Here is a 27514-nt window from a genome sequence, read left to right on the forward strand (position 1 = left end):
CTGGAGGTGTTGGATCTCCTGGATCTGTGGGGAGAAGAGGCTGGTCTGGAACAGCCCCAATCCATCTGTAGAAACTTAAATATCTACGAGCAGATCACCTAGGGTGTGGGAATCGGACTTTGCAGAAGTTTTCACAGATACTGCAGGTGTTGCACAAAAGTTCAAGCACAAGATGCAGCTACAATATAATGTGGTGCCTGTGGTGCATAAAATGCAAAACATACCAGTTACAGTGAGACAACCACTCGAGGAGATTCTGAAATGACGTAAAGCAGATACAATTGAACCAGTTGATTCATCAGAATGGATTTCTCCTATCATTCTCACCACAAAACCCAACAGTGCTATCCACATGTAAGTGGACTTGAGAAATTTAAACTCCAGCATAGCTGTGTATTGTCATCCTCTATCCAACATCAGTGAAATGCTGCTCATCTTGAAGGAGGCAAGAGTCTTTGACTCTTGATTTATGCTCGGCTTACCACCAGATCCCCTTAATGGAAAAATCCCACAAATACACAGCTTTCATCACTTCAGAAGGTTTTTTCCAATTCAAAAAGATGTTGTTGTTTGGGGTTAGCCTCTGCAGCATCAGTATTCCGGAGACTGATGCACGCAATCTTTCATGAGAGAACCAGATCTAGTGAAAGCCGTTTGTGATGCACCACAGCCTGACAAAAAGGACAATCTTCAGTCCTCCTTTGGATTATGCAAATACCATTCAAAGTTTATGAAGAAGTTTGCTGTGAAAATAGTTCCATTGAGTCATCTCCTAAAAAAGGACATATAAGGTCTGAATGGGTTGAAGTGTACAAGAACAGCTTTAACCAGATCAAATATGCAATGTCCACCATCCCGGCTTTAAGCCCTTTTGATTCTGTGAAACAAACAATTGTCACATCAGAAGCTTGTGAGTAAGGTCTTGGTGCTGTCTTGACTCAGTTTAAAAATGGACAGGAGTCACTATTGCATTTGCCTCCAGAATCCTGACTGATTCTGAAAAATCTTATTCTTTCATTGAGAAAGATGTTCTGGCATGTTTCTGGGCAGTAAGCCGCTTCAGAACTTACTTATGGGGTGGTGGGAGATTTATCTTAAGATCTGATCTTTCAGCTTTATTCACCACATGAGGTTCTGGAAAAGCAACTCCAAGAATTGCCAAATGGGCCACCAAACTAATGGACTTTGATTTGCTGACAGTGTATCTTCCAAGCGTCAACAACACCACTGCAGATTCTGTCTCGCCTGCCCATACCTTCCCATGAGGGTGCAATAGAGAAAGATGATGAAGAGATTGTCCTTGCACAAATTTATGCTACAACTCAATCTCAGAGTGGGTAACAGCCATGAGAGAAGACAAGGTACTTCAGGACTGTGATGGGGTTGCTGTACTCACCGCTGGAGGGCGCCACTTCATGGCAGTCCTGGGGATTAGTTCAGTCAGGCCAATGCCCCTCCCGGCAATTACACCCTGTCAATTTCTCCTCTGCAACCTCCCCTCCCCCCTGCCCTTCCAGGAACTGCAGCGTCCTCTTTGTGACTCAGCCCTCTGGCTAGGTCACTATTGTGGTTTCCCCTTCTAGGTGCTGGAGTGAATCAATGTTCCTTCCTGCTCTCCAGCAGTCTTCTGCTTCATTAGCTCATGGTGCCACTCCTGCAGTGGCTGGTAGGGGAACCTGGGCCCATTCTCTTCTTCAGGTTCCAGCTCTACACAACAACCAAGATCAGTTCCCTGCATCTTGCTGCCTTTCCCTGAGCTGCTTCCATACCTCCTGGCCTGCCCCACTCCTCTGGGTTTGCCAGTCTCTTCACTCCCTCCTCCCAGGGAGTAACCATAGGCTACCAGCCTCTGTAGCCTCAGCCACATCTCCCTTCTCCCGGGAAGTGACTGCACATATCTCCCTGCTAATTTCCTGTCTTTTGTAGAAGCCCCACCTCTTTCTCACAAGTGAGCTTCTGTCTGATTAGCCACCTCCAACCCAAAGCTCCCTTGTTTGCAACCTAATTAGCTGATTGGGCCCACCTGACCTAATGCAACTCTTGCAGTTTCAGTGTGGGGCACACACCCCGTCACAAGGACCTAAAGACTTACATAGTCAATGGATGGTCTTACATGACAATGACACCAGAACACTTGGAACCATATAGACATGTGTCACATGAGCTGTCCTTTGTAAATGAATGGGGTTTGAGAATTGACAATCTTGTTGTGCCTACACTTCTGAGACAACGATTAATTCATCTGGCACATGGAGGACATATGGGGATGAGTCTAACCCAAAGACAACTGTGATAAGACTTCTGGAGGCCAGGGATGGACAAGCAAGTTGCTGAAATAATCAAGAATTGTATGGCTTGTGCTAGAAGTGATAAGTCACAGAAAACCTTCAGTCTCCTTCTCACACCAGTTCATTATCCCAATTGTCCATTGGAGAAACTGGCTCCTGACTCAATGGGAGCATTTGAAGATCAGCCTGTTACACAGAGGTTTGTCATAGTAATGGTAAACTATCATTCAAATTGGCCACAAGGTACATTCACTGAAAAGGTTACCGCTGAAATAGTAAATAAGTTTAATGTCATCAGTTTTTGCCTGAGAAGGATTTCCCAAGGAATTGGTGCCTGACAATGGAATGCAAATAACTTCTGCTGAAAGGCAACGCTACCTCATTAGCAGTGGTATCAAACGCAAAACGCTTTCTTTATACCATCCAAGAGCCAGTGATCTACTTGAGAGAATGAACAGACTGGTGAAAGAAAGTTTGCAACTTACCAGTTTTCAAGCGAGACCAGGGAAAGAAGCTTTATATGAAACACTGTTTGCTTACGGGACCACTCTACATTTAACACCAGGAATATTACCCTTTGAACTGTTAACAGGACACAAGGCTGGTAAATGATTTACTACCTGTCAAGGGCCTACATGTTCTCCTTTTTCAACCAAACCTTCTGATGAAACTATTCCTGAATGTGTTAAGAACAATCAGGAGAAATATAGGCAGTGTGTATACTGTAGGGTTCTAAACCTCACAAATTTGAAATTGGAGATCTTGTTCGTGTGAAGTTGTCATACAAAGTCAAAAAAGAACGTTCAAGATATTCCTTTCCTTTGCAGATAACAGAAATCTGAGAAGATTCTGCTGAATTAATAGATCAAAAGAAATAGAACATTTCGAGATTGTCCACAGCTCATCAGCCAGCAGCTGAAGAAGAGAATGCTGATTTCCACCTTGGACCAGAGAACGTTGATGACACCAATAATAATGATGGACAATCTATAGTAGTAGGAATTGCTCCGCTACCTGGTCTTGTTCCTGCCTCTCCGGGTATTAGGAGAAGTGTGAGACAAAAGAGACTGCCTAAAAGATTGGAAGACTTTGTTACTGGACTCAAGTGATGGTCTGGAAGTGACTGAAGTTTTACAGTGGTCATTCTAAAGGGGGGAACGTGTGTTGTATCTAGTTAGATGCAGATAGCTATCACAGTGTGTGTTTGTAAATTTGTTCCTAGCTGGCTCCTGTAGCTTTGAGTTCAGGAATTACAATTCCCAGGATGCACCAGAAGAGAGGGAGGATTGAGAGGAGAAGGAAGAGAAGAGAGTGAGGGGAATAAATCGTACCTTTGCTGTTATCATGCTTCTACAGCCTTTCTCAAAAGGGTCCAGGTACAAAACAACCACAGCTAATGGCTAAACCACAACTGCTCACCTCACTTCATGAACGCTACCTATTCTTAGCCACCATTGGGAATTCCACTGTCTTTGAAACCTTGATGTAACGTTGGTTAAGTCAAGTCTCTTGATTTGGATTCAGGATATCAGAGTTCAATTCCTGGCTCTGCCACAGACTGTGACACCTTGAGCAAGTCACTCAGTCCCTCTGTGCCTCCTTTTCCTATTTGTAAAATGGGAGAAGTAATACTTCCTCTCTCCCCTCCTTTGTTTGTCTTGAAAATTTCGATTGGAAGCTCTCTGAGGCAGAAGCTATCTCATACTGTGTGTTTGTACAGTGTCAAGCACAATGAGAACCCTGACCTTGATTGGGTCTCTAGCTGCTACTGTAGCACAAATCATAATAACATATTTTATAGAGCTGTGTCTAATCTAGCTCTGTTTTTCCCATGCAATAGGGCTTCTGCTATTTCCCGTGGGAGAGTATTCTACCATCTAATGGCTCTCACCATTAAGAAAATGTTATTGATACTTTTCCCCCTTTTTTTAAGGCAATATAAATCTCAGTACTTGGACAACTTCTCAAATCTCATTGGGAAGAAGTATAAAAAGGCCGTTTTCAGGCAGTATGCAGATGCCAACTTCAATAAGCGTCTGGAGACTCCCCGGCCCAAGAAAATGGGAATTCTGGGCCCTGTTATCAGAGCTCAGGTTAGAGACATAATCAAGGTAAGTGGCGAGGGCCAAATACAAAGACCGTATGTACTGTGATGTACCTTACTGTAAATGTAAACTAACTTACTGTGAACAAGGAACAGCTGGTGTTGTATTCTTTGTCAGATAAAGTGTAAGGATACAAGGGTAGCCATATCTGAAGGTATGAGCACAAGGGGACAGAGTTACGTTTGAGTTTGCAATCTTATCTCTGCCATCCCTGACTTTGGATGCTGGGTTTATCAATCTTAACTTTGCATTGACACTTGCTTTTTGTAAAGAATATTTAGAATAGCTGGTCCAAAACCCCAGCTCCAAACACACCTGAACTTTGGGAAAGTTTGGATCTGTGTCTGAACTTTATGAACCCATAATCTCTACTTTAGAGACTAACAGATTTATTTGGGTGTAAGCTTTCGTGGGATATAACCCACTTCATCAGCTGCATGGAGTGGAAAATACAGTAAGCAGGTATAAATATAGAGCACATGAAAAGATGGGAGTTGCCACAAGGACTCTTTGTTGTTTTTAAGGGATCCCAGTGATTCCAATCCAGAGCCCAGCACTCTCCATGGCTTCGTGTGCCTGGCAGTGTGGGACGCTTTCATAGATTCATAGACTTAAGGTCAGAAGGGACCGTTATGGTCATCTAGTCTGACCTCCTGCACAATGCAGGCCACAGACTCTCACCCACCCACTCCTGTAACAATCCCCTAACCTATGTCTGAGTTATTGAAGTCCTCAAATCATGGTTTAAAGACCTCAAGGTGCAGAGAATCGTCCAGCAAGTGACCCATGCTCCATGCTGCAGAGGAAGGCAAAAAACCTCCAGGGCCTCTGCCAATCTTCCCTTGAGGAAAATTCCTTCCCGACCCCAAATATGGCGGTCAGTTAAACCCTGAGCATGTGGGCAAGACTCACCAGCCAGCACCCAGGAAAGAATTCTCTGTGGTAACTCAGATGCCACCCCACCTAACATCCCATTACAGACAATTGGGCCTATTTACCTGCTAATAATCAAAGATCAATTAATTGCCAAAATTAGGCTATCCCATCATACCATCCCCTCCATAAACTTATCAAGCTTAGTCTTGAAGCCAGATATGTCTTATGCCCCGACTACACCCCTTGGAAGGCTGTTCCAGAACTTCACTCCTCTAATGGTTAGAAACCTTCATCTAATTTCAAATCTAAACTTCCTAGTGTCCAGTTTATATCCATTTGTTCTTGTGTCCACATTGGTACTAAGCTTAAATAATTCCTCTCCCTCCCTGATATTTATCCCTCTGATATATTTATAAAGAGCAATCATAACTCCCCTCAGCCTTCTTTTGATTAGGCTAAACAAGCCAAGCTCTTTGAGTCTCCTTTCATAAGACAGGTTTTCCATTCCTCTGATCATCCTAGTAGCTCTTCTCTGTACCTGTTCCAGTTTGAATTCATCCTTTTTAAACATGGGAGACCAGAACTGCACACAGTATTCCAGATGAGATCTCACCAGTGCCTTGTATAATGGTACTAACACCTCCTCATCTCTACTGGCAATACCTCTCCTAATGCATCCCAAGACCGCATTAGCTTTTTTAACAGCCATATCACTATCACTGGCGACTCATAGTCATCCTGTGATCAACCAATAACTCCAAGGTCCTTCTCCTCCTCTGTTACTTACAAATGATGTGTCCCCATCAGCCATTCTCATCGGCTGCCTGAGACCAGGCAGAACAAGAGCAACCCCAATCCGTGGGCTCCATAAATGTTCATGTTGCAGTAGAGCTTCTGCTTTAACATCCCCAGATTTTTCTTTTAAGGAGCGTTTCTTTCCCTGAGCACTTTCAGTGCTGAAATCCTGCAAGTTTCGCTCTCACTGGGATTTGTAGCAATCAGGGGCGGCTCTAGTAATTTCGCTGCCCCAAGCAGGGCGGCGCGCCGCAGGGGGCGCTCTGCCGGTCGCCGGTCCTGCGGCTCCGGTGAACCTCCTGCAGACGTGCCTGCAGAGGGTCCGCTGGTCCCGCGGCTCCGGTGGACCTCCCGCAGGCATGCCTGCGGATGCTCCACTGAAGCCGCGGGACCAGCGGCCCCTCCACAGGCACGTCTGCGGGAGGTCCACCGGAGCCACGGTCCCAGCGGACCTTCCGCAGGCATGACTGCGGGAGGTCCACTGGAGCCGCCTGCCGCCCTCCCCACGGGACGCCACCCCAAGCGCATGCTTGGCGCGCTGGGGTCTGGAGCCGGCCCTGGTAGCAATGTACCCAGACCAGGATTCACTGAATGTTGAACTCATACTTTCTGCATCTTCATATCTACGTAGATTGTGTTCAAAAATATGGCCAGTCGACCCTACAGCATTTACCTCCATGGAGTGACGCTTTCAAAGGATGCAGAAGGAGCCACTGACCCCCTGGATTCCACAGGTCAGAAACTGTTCACATTTGCACAATATCAAAAGTGCTACTTCGTGTAGAGTCTCTCTTTACCTTTAGGAGGTCATGTAGTTGATTAGGGCACAGGAGTGGGAGACCTGGGTTCTGTTCCCAGCTCTGCCACTGACCCGCTATGTGATTTTTGGGCAGGTTGTGTCTCTTCTCCATGCCTCAGTTTCCCCATCTGTAAAATGGGGATTTTGTTAAATGCCCACTTATGTAAAGTGCTTTGAGATCTACAGATGAAAAATAAAATATAAATAGTGCTAAGTAGCACTATTTTTTTAAACTGTCGAACACGTCCACACTTCAATGAGCTAATGTCAGTTTACACCAGCCAAGGATCTCACCCAATGTAACATAAGAACAGCCATACTGGGTCAGACCAGTGGTCCAGCTAGCTTCGTATCCTGTCTGACAGTGGCCAGTAACAGATGCTTCAGAGGGAATGAACAGAACAGGGCAATTTCCAGTGATCCATCCCCCTGTCGTATAGTCCCAGCTTCTGGTGGTTGGAGCATGGGGTTGGGTCCCTGACCATTCTGGCTGATAGCCATCGATGGACCCATCCTCCATTTCTTATCTAATTATTTTTTGAGCCCAGTTACACTTCTGGCCTTCGTAACATCCCCTGACATTGAGTTCCACGGGTTGACTATGCGTTGTGCAAAGAAGTACTTCCTTACTTTTGTTTTACACCTGCTGCCTATTAATTTCATCGGGTGACCATTAGTTCCTGTGTTATGTGAAGCGGTAAATAACACTTCCCTCTTCACTTTCTCCTCACCAGTCATGATTTTATAGATTTCTATCATATCCCTCCCCCCTTAGTTGTCCCGTTTCTAAGCTGAACAGTCCCAGTCTTTTTAATCTCTGCTCGTACGGAAGCTGTTCCACACCCCTCATCGTTTTTGTTGCTGTTCTCTGCACCTTTTCCAATTCTGAGATCTTTTTTTTGAGACAAGGTGACCAGAACCGCACAGTTCAAGATATGGGTGTATCACGGATTTATATAGTGCAGTATGATATTTTCTGTTTTAATATCTGTCCCTTTCCTAATGGTTCCTAACATTCTGGTCACCTTTTTGACTGCTGCTGCACATTGAGCAGATGTTTTCAGAGAACTATCCATGTTGACTCCAAGATCTTTCTGAAGTGGTAACAGCTAATTTAGACCCCGTCATTTTATATATATAGTTGGGATTATTTTTTCCAATGTGCATTATTTTGTCTTTATCAACACTGAATTTAATCTGCCATTTTGTCACCCAGTCACTCAGTTTAGTGAGATCACTTTCTCACTATTCACAGTCAGTTTTGTACTTAACTGTCTTGAGTGCTTTTGTATAGCTGCAAATTTTGCCACCTTTCTGTTCACCCCCTTTTCCAGATCATTTATGAATAAGTTGAACAACACATTTCCCAATACAGATCCTTGCGGGAACCTGCTATTTATCTTTCTCTGCTGTGAAAACTCACTCTTTATTCCTACCCTGTATTTCCTATCTTTTAATTAGTTACTGATCTAGGAGAGGACCTTCCCTCTTATCCCACGACTGCTTACTTTGCCTTTGGTTAGGGACTTGTCAAAGGCTTTCTGAAAGTCCAAGTACACTATGTCTTCATATTCTTTGCATGGTGAAATAGTAACAGAGGAGAAGAAATATTAGGAAATATTAAGAAGCAATAGCTAAGGGGAAAAGAGAAATGTTTTCTGCTGTGATCTGAAATGAGATGGGGCTGAGAGATACAGAAAGAGCAGAAATAGCAGCAGGAAAAGTCATCAACAGTGGCAAGACTGTGTATCCACAATCTTGGATATTGAGGACACTCGTACTGGGCGAGCAAACGAGAGACTACACAGAAGTTAAGGGCTATGAAATAAGCCAGTGGTCCCCAGCGTGGTGCCCACAGGAGCCATGGCACCCGCCAGGGCATTTATGTGCACCTGCCTAGTTCCCAGCCAGGGGAGAGAAGCCGCAGCCTCGCGCCTGCTGGGGACAGAGAACTCCGGGGCTGCAGGCTGCGGGCTGTGGGTGCCAGTGTTCTCTGTCCCCGGCAGGCACAGGGCCCGCCTAATGCCCAGCAAGGGAGAGAAGCCAGGGCCCTGCGCCTGCTGGGGATAGAGTACTATCGGGCTGCAGGCTGCGGGCCCCAGTGTTCTCTGTCCTCCTGGCTTCTCTCTGCACTGCCCAGCACTGGCGCAAAAAAACAAAAAAAAACCCACATCCCGACTCTGCAGAATGGACGGAATGCCGCCCTGTAGCATGTGCTGCCCCAGGCTCGTGCTTGCTCCACTGGTGCCTAGAGCCAGCCCTGTGTGTGGGTAAGTGTTGGTGCCCGCCACACTCTTCTGAAAACATGGATGTGCTACTGGCCACAAAAAGGTTGGGGACCACTGTAATAAGCTGTAGCCAGTCCATGGAAGGCTTTAAAGAAGGAAGAGGGGATTTTATCTCCTGATTGCTGTAAGGAATGGGGGAGTCAGTGGATTTGTTCAAGGACAGGAAAGATGTGATTGCACTTTTTTGTATGAGTCAGACAGGAAGCAGCATTCACACTCGCTTGCAGTCAAGCTGGAAGGGCGTATCAAGTGGGGTCTGGTTCTATTCAATATCTTCATCTGTGATTTAGATAATGGCAGAGAGACTATATTTATAAAGTTTCTAGCTGATACAAAGTTGGGAGGGGTTGCAAGTGCTTTGGAGGATAGGATTAAAATTCAAAATGATCTGGACAAACTGGAGAGATGGTCTGAAGTAACTAGAATGAAATTCAATAAGGACAAATGCACAGTACTTCACTTAGAAAGGAACAATCACTTGTGCACACACAAAATGGGAAATGATTGCTTAGGAAGGAGTACTGCAGAAAGGTGATCCACTGTGACCCCAGATCCAAGCTAAATATGAGTCAACAGTGTAACACTGTTGCAAAAGAAGGCAAACAGCATTCTGGCATGTATTAGCAGAAGTGTTATGAGCAAAACACAAGAAGTAATTCTTCTGCTCTACTCCGTGCTGATTAGGCCTCAACTGGAGTATTGTGTCCTGTTCTGGGCGCCACATTTCAGTAGCAGGTTTGTTGTAGAAATAGAATGGAGCTGGCTTTAGCCAGAACATATGTCAGAGCCAAGGCAATTCCTTCTGAATCTGCTTCCCCACCAGTGTGCAGTTCACTGTCACCTTCAAATGTCACAATTAAAATATAGAATTTTCTGCCCTGGATATGAACAGTCCTTGTTCAACAGTTTTTTTGTCCTTCTGTAGTGCCTTTCATCCATGGATCTCAAAGCGATTTACACACATCATTCATTTAGCTTCATGATAAGTCTCTAAAGTAAGTGGTATAATTCCCATTTAGCACATGGGAGCTTAGCAGTCAGAAACCGCAGTGACAGTACGTTTTTCATTGGGCAGTGGACATGAAGCATGTCTCCAGGCTGTGCTAAAACTTTGGCCGGTCCAAGGCTTTAACTTAATAACAGAGCATAGTTAAGCTCCTTTCTGCACTGCAAACAGGAACTCTGTTGTAAGGCACATGGGACAACCATGCTGTATCTAGGTAACCGTAATCAGCTGTTTTCAAAGTGTAGACCTTTCTGAAGTACATATTGGACTTCACATGCCTGGAAGTGCACTGACTTCCTTGGAGCTATGCCAATTTACACCAGCCATGAATCTGGCTCTAGTTTGTAACTCCTATTAATGTTTCTCTCTTTTAATTTCTCCTTCAGAGAATAGCACTCTGAGTAAAGCAGTTCAACCAGGGGAAACTTACACGTATCAATGGAGCGTCGTGGACACCGATCAGCCCACTGCACAGGATGCCCAGTGTCTAACGAGATTATATCACAGTGCTGTAGATGTAACCAGGGATATAGCCTCTGGACTGATTGGCCCACTTCTGATTTGTAAAACTGAAGCACTGGACAAGAGGGGTGTGCAGGTATGATCATGTTCTACAGCCTCAGAGAGAGAGAGAGAGGCATCTGTCCGTGTGTGGTGTCTGAACTACAGGGGAATTTGGTTTCATTGATTGTTCCCTTAGAGAAAAGGCCTCTAGAACTGAACTGGGATCGGATCACTAGGCTTCTGTAGAAGTCAGTCTAAAAACCTGTAGAATGTAATGAGGTATGAGATCCTTTGGATAAGTTCTTTGAACCACCCTACAGAACTCACTAGTTGGGACATTAAATTCTATAGGATGAGTCAAAAAACCTAAAATAAGGGGATTGTTTTCTATTAAATTCTATAGGACTTTTCTATAAGGGCTGCTTGCACTGATAGCTTTTAGCTGTGTGCTGGCATATTTGGGCCCAGATTTAGAGTGCTCGTTGGGGCTTTCAGTTAGAAAGATCAGGCTGGTAGTGATTTCTTTCATGGTGCTTTGTTTGCCAAGACAAGAAATTGCAAAATCCTGGTTCTAGACACCACCCTAAACTTCCCCAAAGTTTGAAGGTATGCAGGGAGAAAGTTCTGACCCCAATCTCTGATAGCTTCTGACCCCAATCTATCATAGGTTTAACCTAGGTCTGGCAACCCCAAACTTTGCAGATCCAGAAGCATTGCAAGGGGGCTGCTGGGAGAGTTCTTCTTCCACTTCCCCTCCATGGGGCCAAAGGAAGGGATCTACTTTGATAGTGGCTCAGACACCAACCAGTAGTGAATGGAAGCAGTGACTAAAGCGCCTGCACATACAGTAACAAGTGGTCCACTAGGGGGAGCCCAGCTCATAAGAGCCATGCTAGTAGCTGGTCCAGTGTCACTCTGTGAGGCCTGGTCTACACTACGCATTTAAACCGGTTTAAGGAGCGTAAAACCGATTTAACGCCACACCCGTCCACACTAAGAGGCCCTTTATATCGATATAAAGGGCTCTTTAAACAGGTTTCTGTACTCCTCCCTAACGAGAGGAGTAGCACTAGTATCGGAATTACCATATCGGATTAGGGTTAGTGTGGCCGCAGATCGACGGTATTGGCCTCTGGCTGGTATCCCACAGTGCACCACTGACCGCTCTGGACAGCAATCTGAACTCAGATGCAGTGGCCAGGTAGACAGGAAAAGCCCCGCGAACTTTTGAATATTTCCTGTTTGCCCAGTGTGGAGCTCCGATCAGCACGGGTGGCGATGCAGTCCGAAATCAAAATAAAAAAAGAGCTCCAGCATGGACCGTACGGATGTGATCGCAGTAAGGGCAGGCAAATCTGTTCTATCTGTGCTCCGTTACAGAAGACGAAATTCAAAATCATTTTAAAAAAATCTCCACACAGACGCCATAGCAGGGACTCAGCGCACTGCTGCGTGACAAGTGTAACGGAAAGCCAAAGAATCAAATGGACGCTCATGGAGGGGGGACTGGAGCGGGGACTGGAGGACTCAAGCAATCCCACAGTGCCTGCAGTCTCCGAAAACCATTTGCATTCTTGGCTGAGCTCCAAATGCTTCTAGGGTCAAACACAGTGTCCGCGGTGGTTCAGGGCATAGCTCGGCAATTTACGCACACATCCCACCCACCCCCAGAAGTGAAAGGGAAAACAATCCTCTCTTGACTCTTTTACATGTCACCCTATCTTTACTGAATGCTGCAGATAGAAGCGATGCTGCAGCAGTCAACACCAACATCCTCACTCCCCCCCCCCGCCATGGGTGGCTGATGGTACAATATGGCTGATATCCATCGTCATCAGCCTATTGGCACATGGGGCAGTGCAAAAGGACTGGTAACCATGCCGACTAGCATTCAGTGAGGTCAATCATGGGCGCCTGTGTAAAAAGCTCCTGATTTTTCCTGGTAGATGGTGCAGTATGGCTGGTAACCGTCTTCATCATAGCAACAGGGGGCTGAGCTCCATCAGCCCCCGCCCTTCATGTGTAAAGAAAAGTTTCAATTGTCCCTGGACTAGCAGCGGGATGCGGGGCTCCTCTCCTCCACACTGCTTAATGTCCTGTCTGGACTATCATAGCAGCTGGAGGCTGCCTTCCACTCATTTCTCACTAACAAGTCACTGTGTCTTATTCCTGCATTCTTTATTACTTCATCACACAAGTGGGGGGACACTGCTACGGTAGCCCAGGAAGGCTGGGGGAAGAATGGAATCAACAGGTGGGGTTGTTACAGGAGCACCCCCTGTGAATAGCATAGAGCTCATAATTTCTGCTGGATCTGACACAGAGCAGCTGTGCTCTCTGGTTCTATGATACAGTGGTTCTCTAGTACACTTGCCCATATTCTAGGCAGGACTGATTCTATTTTTAGATACCAAAAAGGAGGGATTGACTCAGGGAGTCATTCCCAATTTTGGCTTTTGTGCCCCTGGCTGATCTCAAATGGTGCAGTGCAAAAGGACTGGTAACCATGATCATCTTATTACCAATTTATGGTATGGTAGATGGTACAGTATGGCTGGTAACCATCTCTGCTGTCATGCAAAAGCAAAAGCATGCTGCTGTGTAGCGCTGCTGAATCACCTCTGTCAGTGGCATCTAGTACACATACGGTGACAGTCACAAAAGGCAAAACAGGCTCCATGATTGCCATGCTATGGCATCTGCCAGGGCAATCCAGGGAAAAAAGGCGCGAAATGCTTGTCTGCCGTTGCTTTCCCAGAGGAAGGAGTGACTGATGACATTTACCCAGAACCACCCGCGACAATGATTTTTGCCCCATCAGGCACTGGGATCTCAACCCGGAAATTCCAAGGGGCGGGGGAGGCTGCGGGAACTATGGGATAGCTACGGAATAGCTACCCACAGTGCAACGCTCCAGAAGTCGATGCTAGCCTTGGACCGTGGATGCACACCGCCGAATTAATGTGTTTAGTGTGGCCGCGCACACTCGATTTTATACAATCTGTTTTGCTAAACTGGTTTATGTAAAATCGGAATAATCCCGTAGTGTAGACGTACCCTGAGTCAGTTGCAGAAGTAGAAATGGAACCCAGGAGTCCGGAACCCCAGTCCCTTGCTCTCACCCAGGGGTCCGACAACCTTTCAGAAGTGCTGTGCCGAGTCTTCATTTAGTCACTCTAATTTAAGGTTTTGCGTGCCAGTAATACATTTTAATGTTTTTAGAAGGTCTGTTTCTATAAGTCTATAATATATAACTAAACTATTGTTGTATGTAAAGTAAATAAGTTTAATTTAAAATTAAATTAAAATGCAGAGCCCCCCGGACCGGTGGCCAGGATCCAGGCAGTGTGAGTGCCACTGAAAATCAGCTCACGTGCCGCAGGTTGCCTAACCATGCTCTAACCACTGGAGTGTGCTTCTGTTCACTTGAATGGAAATTTTGCCTCTGGAGGGATAGCGAGATTAGGCCCTTAATATACCACACTATGTATCAATTAGCTGCTTGCAAAACTTACCCCGCCATGTCTGCTGTCTTTCAGAAAAAGGCGGATGCAGAGCAGCAGGCCGTGTTTGCCGTGTTTGATGAAAACAAGAGTTGGTACTTAGAGGATAACATCAAGCAGTACTGCAGCAACCCCTCCAGCGTTAAAAGGGATGATCCCAAGTTCTACAAGTCTAACGTAATGCACAGTGAGTGCGAAACTAGGCCCAAGTTTGCAAAAGCTCATGTGAGCGCAAGTACCCAGATGGGGGCTTATTCTCAAGTGCAAAGCAGGCCTGGGAATTTCCCAAGTGGCAGAAACTGGCCCCTGAGATTGCGTGCTGAAGGATGAATGTGTGCTGAGAGCACAAATGAGCAGAGTTCTGGTTCTGGCTTCAAGGATCTGCTATTTCCAGAATTTCATAGGGCATGATTAGGGCAACTTAGGCACAAAGAAGCTCATCATGAGCCGGGCAAATGTAAACCGAGAAGGGAAAGTGACGGTGGTCTCAGCAGCCCTGCATGGGCTTCTGGGCCGCCAACTGCAGTCCACTGAGGCAGCACCTGGAGGTGGGAGGTGGAAGTATCAGTGACTGTGGGAGACAGAGGTAGAGTACCTGGGTGAGGGAGTGGGGTTCTGGTAAATGTCTGTGTAGAGTGTGGCAGAGGGGAATGGATACTGAGGGTGAGTGGTTATAGTGGGCAGGGGCTGGCAGGGTTCCTGAGGTGGTGACCAGGAACAATCTGTGATGCTGCACCTATTTGCCCTGGTGTGGATGGGGGAAGGAATCAGGAGGGAAGTAAAGGGAAGGGAGGGATGTTGTAAAGAATCCAGAAGTTAGCCAAGCAGCTGCATGCCTCATGCTTTTGGGTTTGGAGCAAGCTGCAGCTATTAGCAGGGCACTAAGCAATTTGTAAGTGTTAATGAGTCTGTTAACTTGACAGTGGGGAGGGGAGCCTTGCCGCATGGCCCTGTGTGTTGCCTCAGTGCATGCAGTTCTGAAAAGCTGCCTTCTCAGAGCCACAGCACAAGGGAATCAGGAGGGAACATGTGGTCCAGTAACACAGGATAGCAGAGCAGCCAGAGAAACTGCTGATGCAACGCTAGCCTCTGGGTAGGGTGACCAGACAGCAAATGTGAAAAATCGGGTCGGGAGGGGGGTAATAGGAGCCTATGTAAGAAAAATCCCCAAATATCAGGACTGTCCCTATAAAATCGGGACATCTGGTCACCCTACCTCTGGGGTTCCCTCCAGTGTTTGACTCTAGTTTGCATATGTCCTGAAGGCATATGCCCTCCCACAATAGCTGGTGACTATGATTGCACAAGCACTGGAAGCCCATTTCTCACCCTCCCCACTGTACCCGGCCCAGGTCACCCACAGGCCTGTGTTACACAGTGAGTAATGCAGAAAAGTAAACACAAGTGAAATTGACTCGTAGTCTATTTTCAGGGCTAGCTAGCTGAGAGAAATGTACAAAATAAACCATTTAAAAATATATATATTTGAATTCTTTCACCCTGAATCCAATATAGGGTGACTAGGAACAGAGGTAAGGGCATGTTATTTTAATATGTGATTTTTTTTAAACCTAATGGTGTCCCTTCAGATGAAGGTGACTGGATTGCAGCCCAGTTTCATTAGAGTGCCAATAATCTTTCTATCTGGATACAAAGATGTGTCAGTTCCATCCCTGATGTCCGTCCACTGAAGGCATGAATTTAGCTTACCGTCTTGCATGCCCATGAAGTTTTAAGGTGCAGTAACATCATATCTTGTTCTTTGTTTTAGCAATAAATGGCTACATGTCTGACAGAACTGAAATCCTTAGCTTTTGCCATGACGACATTGTGCAGTGGCACATCTCCAGTATTGGCACCCAGGATGAGGTAGTGTCCATACGCTTTTCTGGTCACACTTTTTTGACTCGAGGGAAGTATGAAGATGTACTGAATCTTTTTCCCATGAGTGGAGAATCGGTCACTGTAGAAATGGACAACACTGGTAAGTGGCAAGACTGCTGTATTTGTTTAATGATCTGCTAAAAGATTTCATAGCTAGAGTCCATAAGGACTCATAAATATAGAAAAGCTTTGTATAAATTGCATACAAAATTTCAGCCCATCTAAATCTTTGCCTAGATTACAGCAAGAGTGGTTGATACACATGGGGTATACCGTATGTATGCTGGCTGCATGTGACACAGCAGTGCTGTTGCATATGCTATACTTACTGATGATTCTCTTCTGCTCTTGAGCACTCCCCAAAAAAGTCCTTACTGTGGGACTAGTTGTATAACTGTCATGTGAGGCACGGTATTGAAGTTCTCTGTAAAAATCTATAGAAATGGAAAAATGTCCACATCTAAACCAGAAGGCTTGATGCCTTGAAGTAGAAGGGTTTAGATCCCTTAATTATTTATCCTGTTTAAAGTACCTGTGAATATTCTCCTTGTCCATATAAATGGCTAGTTCTCTAAATCCTACTAACTTCTTGGCTCTAGTGATACCTTCTGGCAGTGAATTCCACAGGCTAATTATGCATTATGGTTATTTTTTTTAAAGGAAAATGTTTACTTGAAGCTGTAAACCTCCATCAGACTTAACAGAAATCTCCAAAGTCGTACTTTTGTAGTTCTCCGTCATTATTGTTTGGTCTTAGTATGTGATCGCCTCCTTCCCTCTCTAGACCTTCTTTTCCAGTTCTTGTAAAATCTGTTCATTGTTGGTGACTTTGGAAATAATGTAAGGAAAGCAATGCAATTTTATGTCACTTAAAATATAGAGGAGGTAGAAAATTACATCTGGCATCTTTTTCAGGTAAAAGCCATTTTTGTCCATCTCTTCTGTGTTTTATTTTGGGACATGCCATGAAATGCAAAGAGGCTGGAGTCAATTGGTGCATTGTGCCCATTTATTCTCATGTAGGCCAATCTAGAGGTCCAAATGTGGAATTTCATTATCCTATTAAGGACCTTCACCCTCCAGAGGGTTTTAAATTATTGTAACCTATCTGATTTTGCAATGGTTTAAAATGCCTGTGAGGATTTTTATCACGATCAGTATTCTCTCATCCATAGGTTTATACACATAACTCAAGAAATATAACCCAAACTCCCAGTTCAAACTTTGCAAAGTTTGGATCCCTATCTAAACTTCACAACTGACCTCTCGTTTCCATCTAGTTTTGGTCTCTCATCTCCCTTTCTATCATGGGTTGTACCAAACACCGGAAACCAAATGACCCTAAACTTTAGGGAAGTTGAGATCCAGATCTGTCTCTGAACTTTATGGGTCATTTGTATTTAGTCTTCATGATTTATTGCTACGGTTATGCCTAGGAACCCCAATCAAGGACCAGAGCAATATTGTGGGGTGCTGTACAGACTAATAACACAGAAGACAGCCCCTGACCTAGAGAGTTTACAATCTAGATGGAACGTGATAGGTGGGGGTCAAGATCTACAAATAATATGTAGTACACTTTTTTTTTTTCCAATTGCAGGTACGTGGCTTTTTGCATCCTGGGGTTCCCCTGAGATGAGTCATGGCATGAGGCTGAGGTTTAAAGATGCCAAATGTGAAAAAGATGTAGATTATTATTCTGATGAGGAGGACTCCTACAAAATCGTACATTTCTCCTCTGAGAAGACTTTAAAAAATGTGCCTGTAACCTCACCCCAAACTGGAGGAGAAACAGAAGAAACATCAGAAAAAAACCAGCAGTCTTCTGATGATTTTGATTATCAAGATTTTCTGGCCTCAAGTTTGGGACTTCGGACATTTGGGAATAAATCAATGGTCCAGGAAGAAATGCAGAATCTTACTGCTCTGGCCATAGATGAGTACTTTGGCACCATCACTAAGAGTGCTGATGTGGCTGCTGGCTCAGATCTGCCATTCATGGAGAACAGTGATACTTTGGACACTGAGGAGCTCTTGGAAACACAAAGCACTGCTCCTCTCCCAACCGAGGCTGGGTGCCTCCATAAAAATTGCACAGTGGCAGCAGAAGAACATTCACTTCCAGTCACCACAACAGCAGTAAGTCCTGACTTGGCATCTGAAGCTGGAAACCAAAGTGACTATGAAGCAAATCAGAGTCAGATGTCAGGAAATTACGAGAAAACACTTGCAGGTGAACTACTGAGGACCAGGGAAGAAGCCCAAACAAAAGATGCAGCAGAACTGTTATCTGACAGAGGGGACAGCATGAAATCCTCCTTTGCAACACTCTATTCAGAGGAACCTCAAGAGGAAAGTTCAGGAGGAGAATACAATTTCAGTAGAAAGAGGGAAAGGCGAGACCTGCTGGAGACTAAGTTTTATGCCATTAAAAAGATGCAAGCCCTCTTCGATCGTATACAGCAAAATAAAAGTCTTTCCTCTCTTGGAAACACCAGTTCAGACAGAGCACCTCTTTCTGCTCACCATGCAGAGAATATCTTCAGTTCAGATATGTTAGGGACTGACCAATTTCCAAATGAATATGTTGAAGACCAGGACGTGGAGGAGGAAGAGGAGAAGGAAACCAAGAAAGAAAATGCTCAATTTCCCAAACATGCAGAACACTTACCTTTTGCTGTGGGACACAGGGCAGAAAACGATCAGTTAAACATGTTCAATCTCTCTGACTTAGAACTACCCAAAGATAAACAAGAAAGAAATTTTACTCTAGATTATGCAGCGGATATCTTAATTTCTACTAGCAGTCCAGTGGTGGCAAAGGACATGCTGGGAAAGCTGTCGCCAAGGGATATCAAGTCTTCATCTAAAATTATGAATGAGAACAGGAATTTGGCCTCTGGGAAGGAGAGTTATGGGATGGAGACAAATTCAGCTCAGGCTGCTGATGAGTTACAGAATCATTCCAGAAATGCTACAATGCCTACAAGAGAGAGTGTATCCCTGAAGAAGAAGAAGCAAGGGAAATTCAAAGGCTACTCACAGTTTACAAAGGGTCATTGGAATGTAAGCAGCAAGCATTCGACTCTGAAAGGGGAGAAGAGAAATGTGAATGGCACCTTGAGTACATCTGTGACTCTCATCAAGACCCGAAGGAGGAAAAAGGATAATCAAAAGTATAGTAGTCTCTCATTGACACCCAGAGGTGTGAGACCCCCAAAGATACCTGGAGAGCAAAACTGCACATTATTTTCCAGTGAGGCCAACCACACAGTGTCCCTCTGTGAGGCCAACAATACAGCATTGCCCAGCGAGGCCAACCTCCCAGTTTTGCCAAGCAGGTCTAACTACACGCTGACCCCAAGACAGTTTAAGCCAGTCATCATAGGGCTTCCCAGTGGGAATGGGGACTACAAGGAGTATGTTCCAGGAGGCTCTGACAGTGAGGAAATTGCAGATTACCCATATTCATATGAATACGTAGAATTCGATGATCCATACACAAAGGACCCCAGATTCAACATTAATAATGTCCGTAACCCTGATGACATTGCTGTGCATTATCTACGCAGCAGAGGGAACATGAGGAGATACTACATCGCAGCCGAAGAGGTCTTCTGGGACTATGCAGGATTAAAGAAAAGGTTAGGCCAAATGCTTCCTCTCTCTTGCCTCACACCCTGTTGCTAAATACCAGGTCATTGATTCAGATAGCTGTCCCACAGCAAAGCTACTGTTGTTGAAGGGTTATGGGATTTCTTAATCACACAAATGCTGTTCAATTTAACAGTCTATAATGCAGTAGGTGAAGAGGAGGAAAGGATGGACCAGAGCTTTAGGGCACTAGCCTGAAATTCAGGAGACCTGGATTTAACTCCCTGCTCTGCCAGAGACTTCGTGTGTGAACTTGGGCAAGTTACTTAGTCTCTCTGTGCCTTAGTTCCCCTTCTGTAAAATGGAGATAAAGCCCTTTCCTACCTCACAGGTTCTTTTGTGGGGATAAATGCATTGACGATTGGGAGGTGCTCAGATGCTACAGTAATGAGGCCCATGTCAATACCTCAGCTTGGTATCTAAGTATATGTGGATGGGATGGTTTGGGACTCAGTCAAGAGAGAGCCTATAGGTTGCCAGTTTGAATCCAGCTTGGGCAGGTAGAGACTTAGGTGGAGATTTTTCAAAGAGACACCTAATGGAGCTGGGAGCTTGGCCCCACTGAAAATTCCAGCCTTATAGTTCCCACCACCTGAAGTTTTATTCAATCTCCAGTACAAAATGAGTTGTTTGGCTCCCAATCTAGTTCCCAGCAGATAAGTATCCACATCATGCAAAACACCACCACCACCATAGATGATTCTAATTAACCCCCTTGTTATTAGTCTTAGCAGAGATCAAGAATTGATTGGACCATCGCGCATGAACCCCAAATTTGAGATGTTCACATTTTGTTTTGATTTGAAAAAAGTGGCTTTATTTCCCAACGAGAATTTGTAATCCAGTTTTTCCGAGAGAGAAATTCAACCTGTTAGAAATTTGAAATTTCACTGTGATGAACATCAACACTTAAATCAAACCATGCAAAATTACCAGTGATTGCATATTTCTGTGCAAAATCTGCCTTTTTATTCTAAAATTGCTACCCACAAAAATATTTGCACAGCCTGAATTTTCATTGTTGGGTGATTTAGGACAGGAGCAAATTCAGTCTCCGAATTGTGTATTTTTCAAATTGTATTTCCAGGTTCCTTGACAAACTTGTCTATTTCCCCCTTCCCAATTTTCCCCATGCAGACCCCTGCTTCAGCTCCACCTTCATTATTTGTATTTGCAAGAGTGCCCAGAGGGCTCTGTGTTCTCCATGTGTAAAAATCCTGAAGCTCAAATATTGAAATGATTTGCCGTTTGTGGGGCAGATACTCAGCTGCTGATATAAATGACCATAGCACCACTGAAGTCAATGGTGCTGTGACAACTTCCCCCAGCTGAGGATCTGTCCCTGAGTCTTTGGAAGAGTTGAGAATAGAACCTACATCCATAAGAAACTGAATCAGCACTTAGAGTTTTGGTGAGGCAATAAGAATCCAGCTCCCTCTCCCACAGGTGTATCAGCACTGGAGACTTAATGGGAATAAAGGATGTAATTAGTTATCAGCTATAATTCAGAGCCACATGAGGAAGTGGTCATCCCAGGGCCTTTGGTCTAGGCCAGGGGTGGGCAAACTCTACAGCCCGTGGGCCACATCTAGCCCGCGGGACTGTCCTGCCTGACCCTCAAGCTCCTGGCCTGGGAGGCTCGCCCCCTCCTCTACTATCCCCCCCTCCCCCGCAGCCTCAGCTCGCTCGCTTCACCGCTGGCGCAATGCTCTGGACAGCAGGACTGCAAGCTCCTGGGGCAGCGCAGCTACAGAGCCCTGCCTGACCCTGTGCTCTGTGCTGCATGGTGGTGGCATGGCCTGGCTCCAGCAGGGTGGCACGGCTGTAGCACTGCCAGCCACCAGTGTTCCAGGCAGTGCAGTAAGGGGCAGGGTGCGGAGGGGTTGGATAGAGGGCAGGGGAGTTCGGGGTGGTGCTCAGGGGCTGGGGGTGTGGATGGTGGTTGGGGGGAACAGGGATTGAATGGGGGCAGGGGTCCTGGGGGCAGTCAGGGGACAGGGAGAAGGGGTGGTCAGATGGGGCAACAGTCCCGGGTGGGGGAGGGCACGTCAGGAATGAGAGGAGGGGTTGAATAGGATGACAGGGGTCCAGGGGCAGTCACGGGACAGGGTGTGTGTGGATGGGGCAGGGGTCCCAGAGGGGCCGTCAGGGAATGGGGGGGGGGTGTTGGATGGGGCAGGAATCCCGGCGGGGGGGGGGCAGATAGGAGGTGGAGGCTGGGCCACGACCCCTTCTAATTTTTCTAATTCCATGATGTTTATGTTCCATTATGTTCTAATTCCATAATTTTTCTAATTTCATTATGTTCCCCTCAGCACAATGAGGAATGACAGAACCAGCCATGATGGGGGCAACACTATATACAAAAAAGTGATTTTCCAAAGCTATGTGGATAGTACCTTTACAACTCGGGAGCCCGAAGGGGAGTATGAAGAACACCTGGGTATCCTGGGTCCTGTTATCAGGGCTGAGGTAGATGATGTCATCCAAGTAAGTCAAGGCTTCAGGTGTTTGGTGCATGAAGGTTTCTTACAAGGATCTGAAGGGACTGAGCTAGAACTGGTTGAAAAATATCAGTCGTTTTTGGTGGGACATCTTGTAAGAACATAAGAACGGCCATACTGGGTCAGACCAAATATCCATCTAGCCCAGTATCTGTCTACCAACAGTGGCCAATGCCAGGTGCCCCACAGGGAGTGAACCTAACAGGCAATGATCAAGTGATCTCTCTCCTGCCATCCATCTCCATCCTCTGACAAATAGAGGCTAGGGACACCGTTCCTTACCCATCCTGGCTAATAGCCATTTATGGACTTAACCACCATGAATTTATCCAGTTCTCTCTTAAACGCTGTTATAGTCCTAGCCTTCACAACCTCCTCAGGTAAGGAGTTCCACAAGTTGACTGTGCTGCGTGAAGAAGAACTTTCTTTTATTTGTTTTAAACCTACTGCCTATTAATTTCATTTGGTGGCCCCTAGTTCTTGTATTATGGGAATAAGTAAATAACTTTTCCTTATCCACTTTCTCAACATCACTCATGATTTTATATACCTCTATCATATCCCCCCTTAGTCTCCTCTTTTCCAAGCTGAAGAGTCCTAGCCTCTTTAATCTTTCCTCATATGGGACCCTCTCCAAACCCCTAATCATTTTAGTTGCCCTTTTCTGAACCTTTTCTAGTGCCAGCATATCTTTTTTGAGGTGAGGAGACCACATCTGTATGCGGTATTCGAGATGTGGGAGTATCATGGATTTATATAAGGGTTATAATATATTCTCAGTCTTATTCTCTATCCCCTTTTTAATGATTCCTAACATCCTGTTTGCTTTTTTGACCGCCTCTGCACACTGCGTGGACATCTTTAGAGAACTATCCATGATGACTCCAAGATCTTTTTCCTGACTCGTTGTAGCTAAATTAGCCCCCATGATATTGTATGTATAGTTGGGGTTATTTTTTCCAATGTGCATTACTTTACATTTATCCACATTAAATTTCATTTGCCATTTTGTTGCCCAATCACTTAGTTTTGTGAGATCTTTTTGAAGTTCTTCACAGTCTGCTTTGGTCTTAACTATCTTGAGCAGTTAGTATCATCTGCAAACTTTGCCACCGCACTGTTTACTCCTTTCTCCAGATCATTTATGAATAAGTTGAATAGGATTGGTCCTAGGACTGACCCTTGGGGAACACCAGTAGTTACCCCTCTCCATTCTGAGAATTTACCATTAATTCCTACCCTTTGCTCCCTGTCTTTTAACCAGTTCTCAATCCATGAAAGGACCTTCCCTTTTATCCCATGACAGCTTAATTTACGTAAGAGCCTTTGGTGAGGGACCTTGTCAAAGGCTTTCTGGAAATCTAAGTACACTATATCCACTGGATCCCCCTTGTCCACATGTTTGTTGACCCCTTCAAAGAACTCTAATAGATTAGTAAGACACGATTTCCCTTTACAGAAACCATGTTGACTATTGCTCAACAGTTTGTTTTTCTATGTGTCTGACAATTTTATTCTTAACTATTGTTTCGACTAATTTGCCCGGTACTGATGTTAGACTTGTAAAATTCATTTTTTTCTAACTTCCCACCCAAAAAAGCTTTGTGTTTTAACACAAAACCAAAAAGTGGTGGGGGGGGAGAGATTTTTCAAAAACTGTTTTTAGTTCTACAAAAGTTTGCTGTTTGAAAACTGAAAATTTTCCCCAAAACTCAACTGAAACATGAATTCTTTACTGAAAAAAGTTTTTCAATGAAAAACCTAAAACTTTAGATAAAAATGAAAATTTTTACATTTGTCTGAAAAGTCCTTTTTTGTCTTAAAAATATTGTGATGTATAATGTTGAGCAGTTCTAGTGTAAATGTAACTCGCTGGTCAGTATGTGTTATAGGTCCCCCCTCTGAGCCAATTCTCAGAGGACAGGAGTTGTTACAGTCCCTCCACACACTCAGCCAGCTATGGAGCTTTAGCTCAAGTTGTAGCCACTCAAGTGAATGAGCTCTTTGAGGCAGTAGAATAGTCTTCCCCATGAGAAGCGGTCTCCATTGCTTGGGACTTAAAACTAGGCAATGTATTAGAATATTTACTATAAGGAAGGTGTTGACCCCTCGTGGGATGGACTGAATGAAACAGGGTAGTTCAGGAGTTCTCAAACTGGGGATTGTGACCCCTCAGCGGGTTGTGAGGTTATTACGTGGAGGGTCGCGAGCTGTCAGCCTCCATCTCAAACCCCACTTTGCTCCCAGCATTTATAATAGTGTTAAATATAAAAAAAGATGTTTTTACTTTATAAGGGGGGTCGCACTCATACGCTTGCTGTCTGAAAGGGGTCACCAGTACAAAAGTTTGAGAACCACTGGGATAGTTCTTTGAGTAGTGTCCCTGTGGGTATTCCACTTTAAGTGACGGTGCGTCCCAACGCCATCGATTGGAGATGTATGGTAGCAGTGTCCGTGTGGGTCGTGGGTGCGCAGTAGGTGTCTTGTGGCACCATTGATGCTGTGTGTAGCATGCACACGACCCGAGCCCTCCAGTTCCTTCTTAACCATCTTCTGCTGAAAATGGAGCAAAGGGGCAGTGTTAGCACTTCTCCCTAAAAAACGTTAAGAAATAGTTTTTTTATACATATTTAGATAAGCTGTTAGAGAGAGAGTTAGTGTTAATAAAACAAAAACAAATGTCTTGTTAGTTCGTTAGACAACACCCCCCACACACACCCTTAAGGGACGGTTACAAGTTAAAATGTTGGGGTCTCCAGGCTTCAAACGATGGCTTCTGCCATTATGCCATGCCCGTTTCAGATGGACACTCTTCGTGCATACGCTGCCTGGGTGAGGGGCATATTCCCCAGAAATATTCCCACTGCAGCAACCTGAAAGCCAGAGCCCAGCGGGACAGGGATCTCCAGCTTAAAATGATCCTGATGGAGAAGTCCCTCCAGCCTGAGGAGGACAAGCAAACAGACTCTCTGGGATGGAAAAGGAGACCTACCCACTGAAAAAAAAACAAAAAAGTGAGCTCAGATATCTCCGCAGAGAGGTCTGCAAAAACAGAGGTGGTCTCCTGCCAGGATGCTGCCCCTGATGCCATCTTACTCTTGGGTGAGCACCTATAACACTTCAGGCACCTCTGGCACTGCCGAGGTCTGAGCAAGAGAAATGGAGTCGAGGCACCGACAAAAACGTGCCTCCTCCATAGCACCGAGCTCACCGGTACGGGACTTGGCACCGAGTGTCTGAGGCACCACGCCTCCACCCCTGGCACCGACAAATCAGTTGGCACTGGTAGACACTACCAAGTCAGCACCGAGGGCACTGGCCAAACAACAACACTGGTTGGCACCAACTCCATCAACAAAAGAGAAAGCACCTCCGGCACTGACTATTCAGAAACGGGCACCTGCACCATCTCTGCTGCACCAGAGAGACTTAGAAATCTCGTTGGCACCACATTCACTCATTCAGTGCGGAGGGCTCCCCCACAGGCTCCAGAGGAGATCACAGCCCACAAGACATGGCACGGTTCTCCAGTGATGAGAAGGAGGAGATTCAGGGGAAAATACCCCCTATCTCCACATCACTCCTCACCTAAGGCCCACCAACCAATGTAGAGCCACATGGGTCCTAAACACCAGATGAACCAATCATGGTGCGGACCTCCATAGATGTACCCTCCTATGGCTTTCCCAATGCAATGAGTGCATTGGGAACCCTGGAGTGCATATAGGGGTCAGCGTTCTAGAGGTGAACTGTGCTCTAACCCAGCATCTCCACATCACAACCCTTGGAGACACAGGAAGGGAGAGAGGACACAGAGCCAGCACAGACCATGATACATCTCCTGTGCACAATTCATCCTTCTCCACAGATGAGGTGTTTATGCCCCCACCGCAAACCTCAGTGGATGATTTTAAACAGTTTCAAGAGCTGTTTGAGAGAGTCGCGCAAAGCCAAGACATCCCGCTAGAGGAGATAAAGATAAATGGGCACAAGCTGGTACAAATACTGCAACCCGCATCTACCTCCAAGATTACCCTTCCCATCAACGAGGCCCTCTTGGATCCTGTGGAGACAGGCTGGCAGTCACCTGCCTCTATTCCACCCACCTGCAAAAGAGTGGATAGACAATATTACGTACCATCCAAGGGGGCAGACTTTCTATTTGCGCACCCGTCTCCCAACTCCCTAGTTGTCGAGGCAGTAAATCACTGTAACAAACAGCCACAATTCAAGGTTACACCTCATGACAAAAAACACAAAATACTTGACTTGTTTGGATGCAAGATATATTCCTCCAGTGCCCTTCAGTTTCAGGTGGCCAGTTATTCTGCACTACTGGCCAAATACAACTACGACAACTATGGGAAATTTGCCCAGTTCACCTCTGAGCTACCAGAGGAAAAATACACAATTCCAGGCCATCGTCACCGAGGGCCAACTCAGATCCAAAACAGCCCTTCAGGCAGCATTGGACACAGCAGACACAGCAGCCAGAACAACGGCCACAGCCTCAGTAATGTGCTGAGCCTCATGGCTTCCGTCCTCGGGGATACCAAAAGAACTCCAGACAAAAGTAGAGGAGACAACATCCTTCATTCACTGAAGGACTCTCGGTCCACGCTCCACACTTTGGGGATTTACACCCCCCCTGCAAAGAAAAGGAGATCTAGAGACTCCTTAAACAGGCAACAACGCCAGCGTCAATGATCACAAAGCCGGCAACCACCTCAATCTCAGGTGCTGACTTCTCAGGCAGCATCTAAAAAATCGCAATTTTGAAAAGTTGGTTGAGGGTCTGGACGACTTCCCTCACGAAACAGTGCTCATGCCTGACCCATCCACAATTTTTGGCCATCGACTCCAGCCCTTTTACCACATCTGGGCCACCATAACATCAGACCCAATGGGTGTTGGAAGTTATCAAGTCAGGATACATTATCTCCTTTACCTCCTGCCCGTCTACCCTACCCTGTCCCTTTTCAGGAACCCTTCTCAAGAGCACCTACTACGACAAGAAGTCAATCATCTTCTACAACTAGGTGCTGTGGAACAAGTACCACTACAATTCAGAGGGAGGGGATTCTACTCCCATTACTTCCTGACCCAGAAAAAGAGCAGGGGATGGAGACCCATCCTGGATCTACAGAAGCTCAGCAAGTTTGTCAGATCCCAAATATTCAAGATGGTCACATTGGGTACGATACTCCCAGTGCTGCAACAGGGAGACTAGTTTTCAGCCCTCGACCGCCAAGATGCTTATTTCCATATCACCATTCATCCTGCTCACAGGAAATGTCTACGATTCACG

General features: G+C 45.6%; 1 protein-coding gene across 1 annotated transcript in view; it reads left to right on the forward strand.

The window, feature by feature from the left end:
• Positions 1-27514, forward strand: part of LOC123361647 (coagulation factor V-like) — a 71687-nt gene that overhangs the window by 15311 nt on the left and 28862 nt on the right. Inside the window, exons 8-14 of the mRNA XM_045001689.1 lie at positions 4222-4399; positions 6696-6798; positions 10544-10755; positions 14201-14351; positions 15936-16148; positions 17649-19692; positions 22018-22192. Of these exons, the coding sequence (XP_044857624.1) occupies positions 4222-4399; positions 6696-6798; positions 10544-10755; positions 14201-14351; positions 15936-16148; positions 17649-19692; positions 22018-22192 (3076 nt within the window). The remainder of the gene's footprint in view (positions 1-4221; positions 4400-6695; positions 6799-10543; positions 10756-14200; positions 14352-15935; positions 16149-17648; positions 19693-22017; positions 22193-27514) is intronic.

The sequence above is a fragment of the Mauremys mutica genome, chromosome 1, assembly GCF_020497125.1.
Source record: "Mauremys mutica isolate MM-2020 ecotype Southern chromosome 1, ASM2049712v1, whole genome shotgun sequence".
NCBI classification, from domain to species: Eukaryota; Metazoa; Chordata; order Testudines; family Geoemydidae; genus Mauremys; species Mauremys mutica.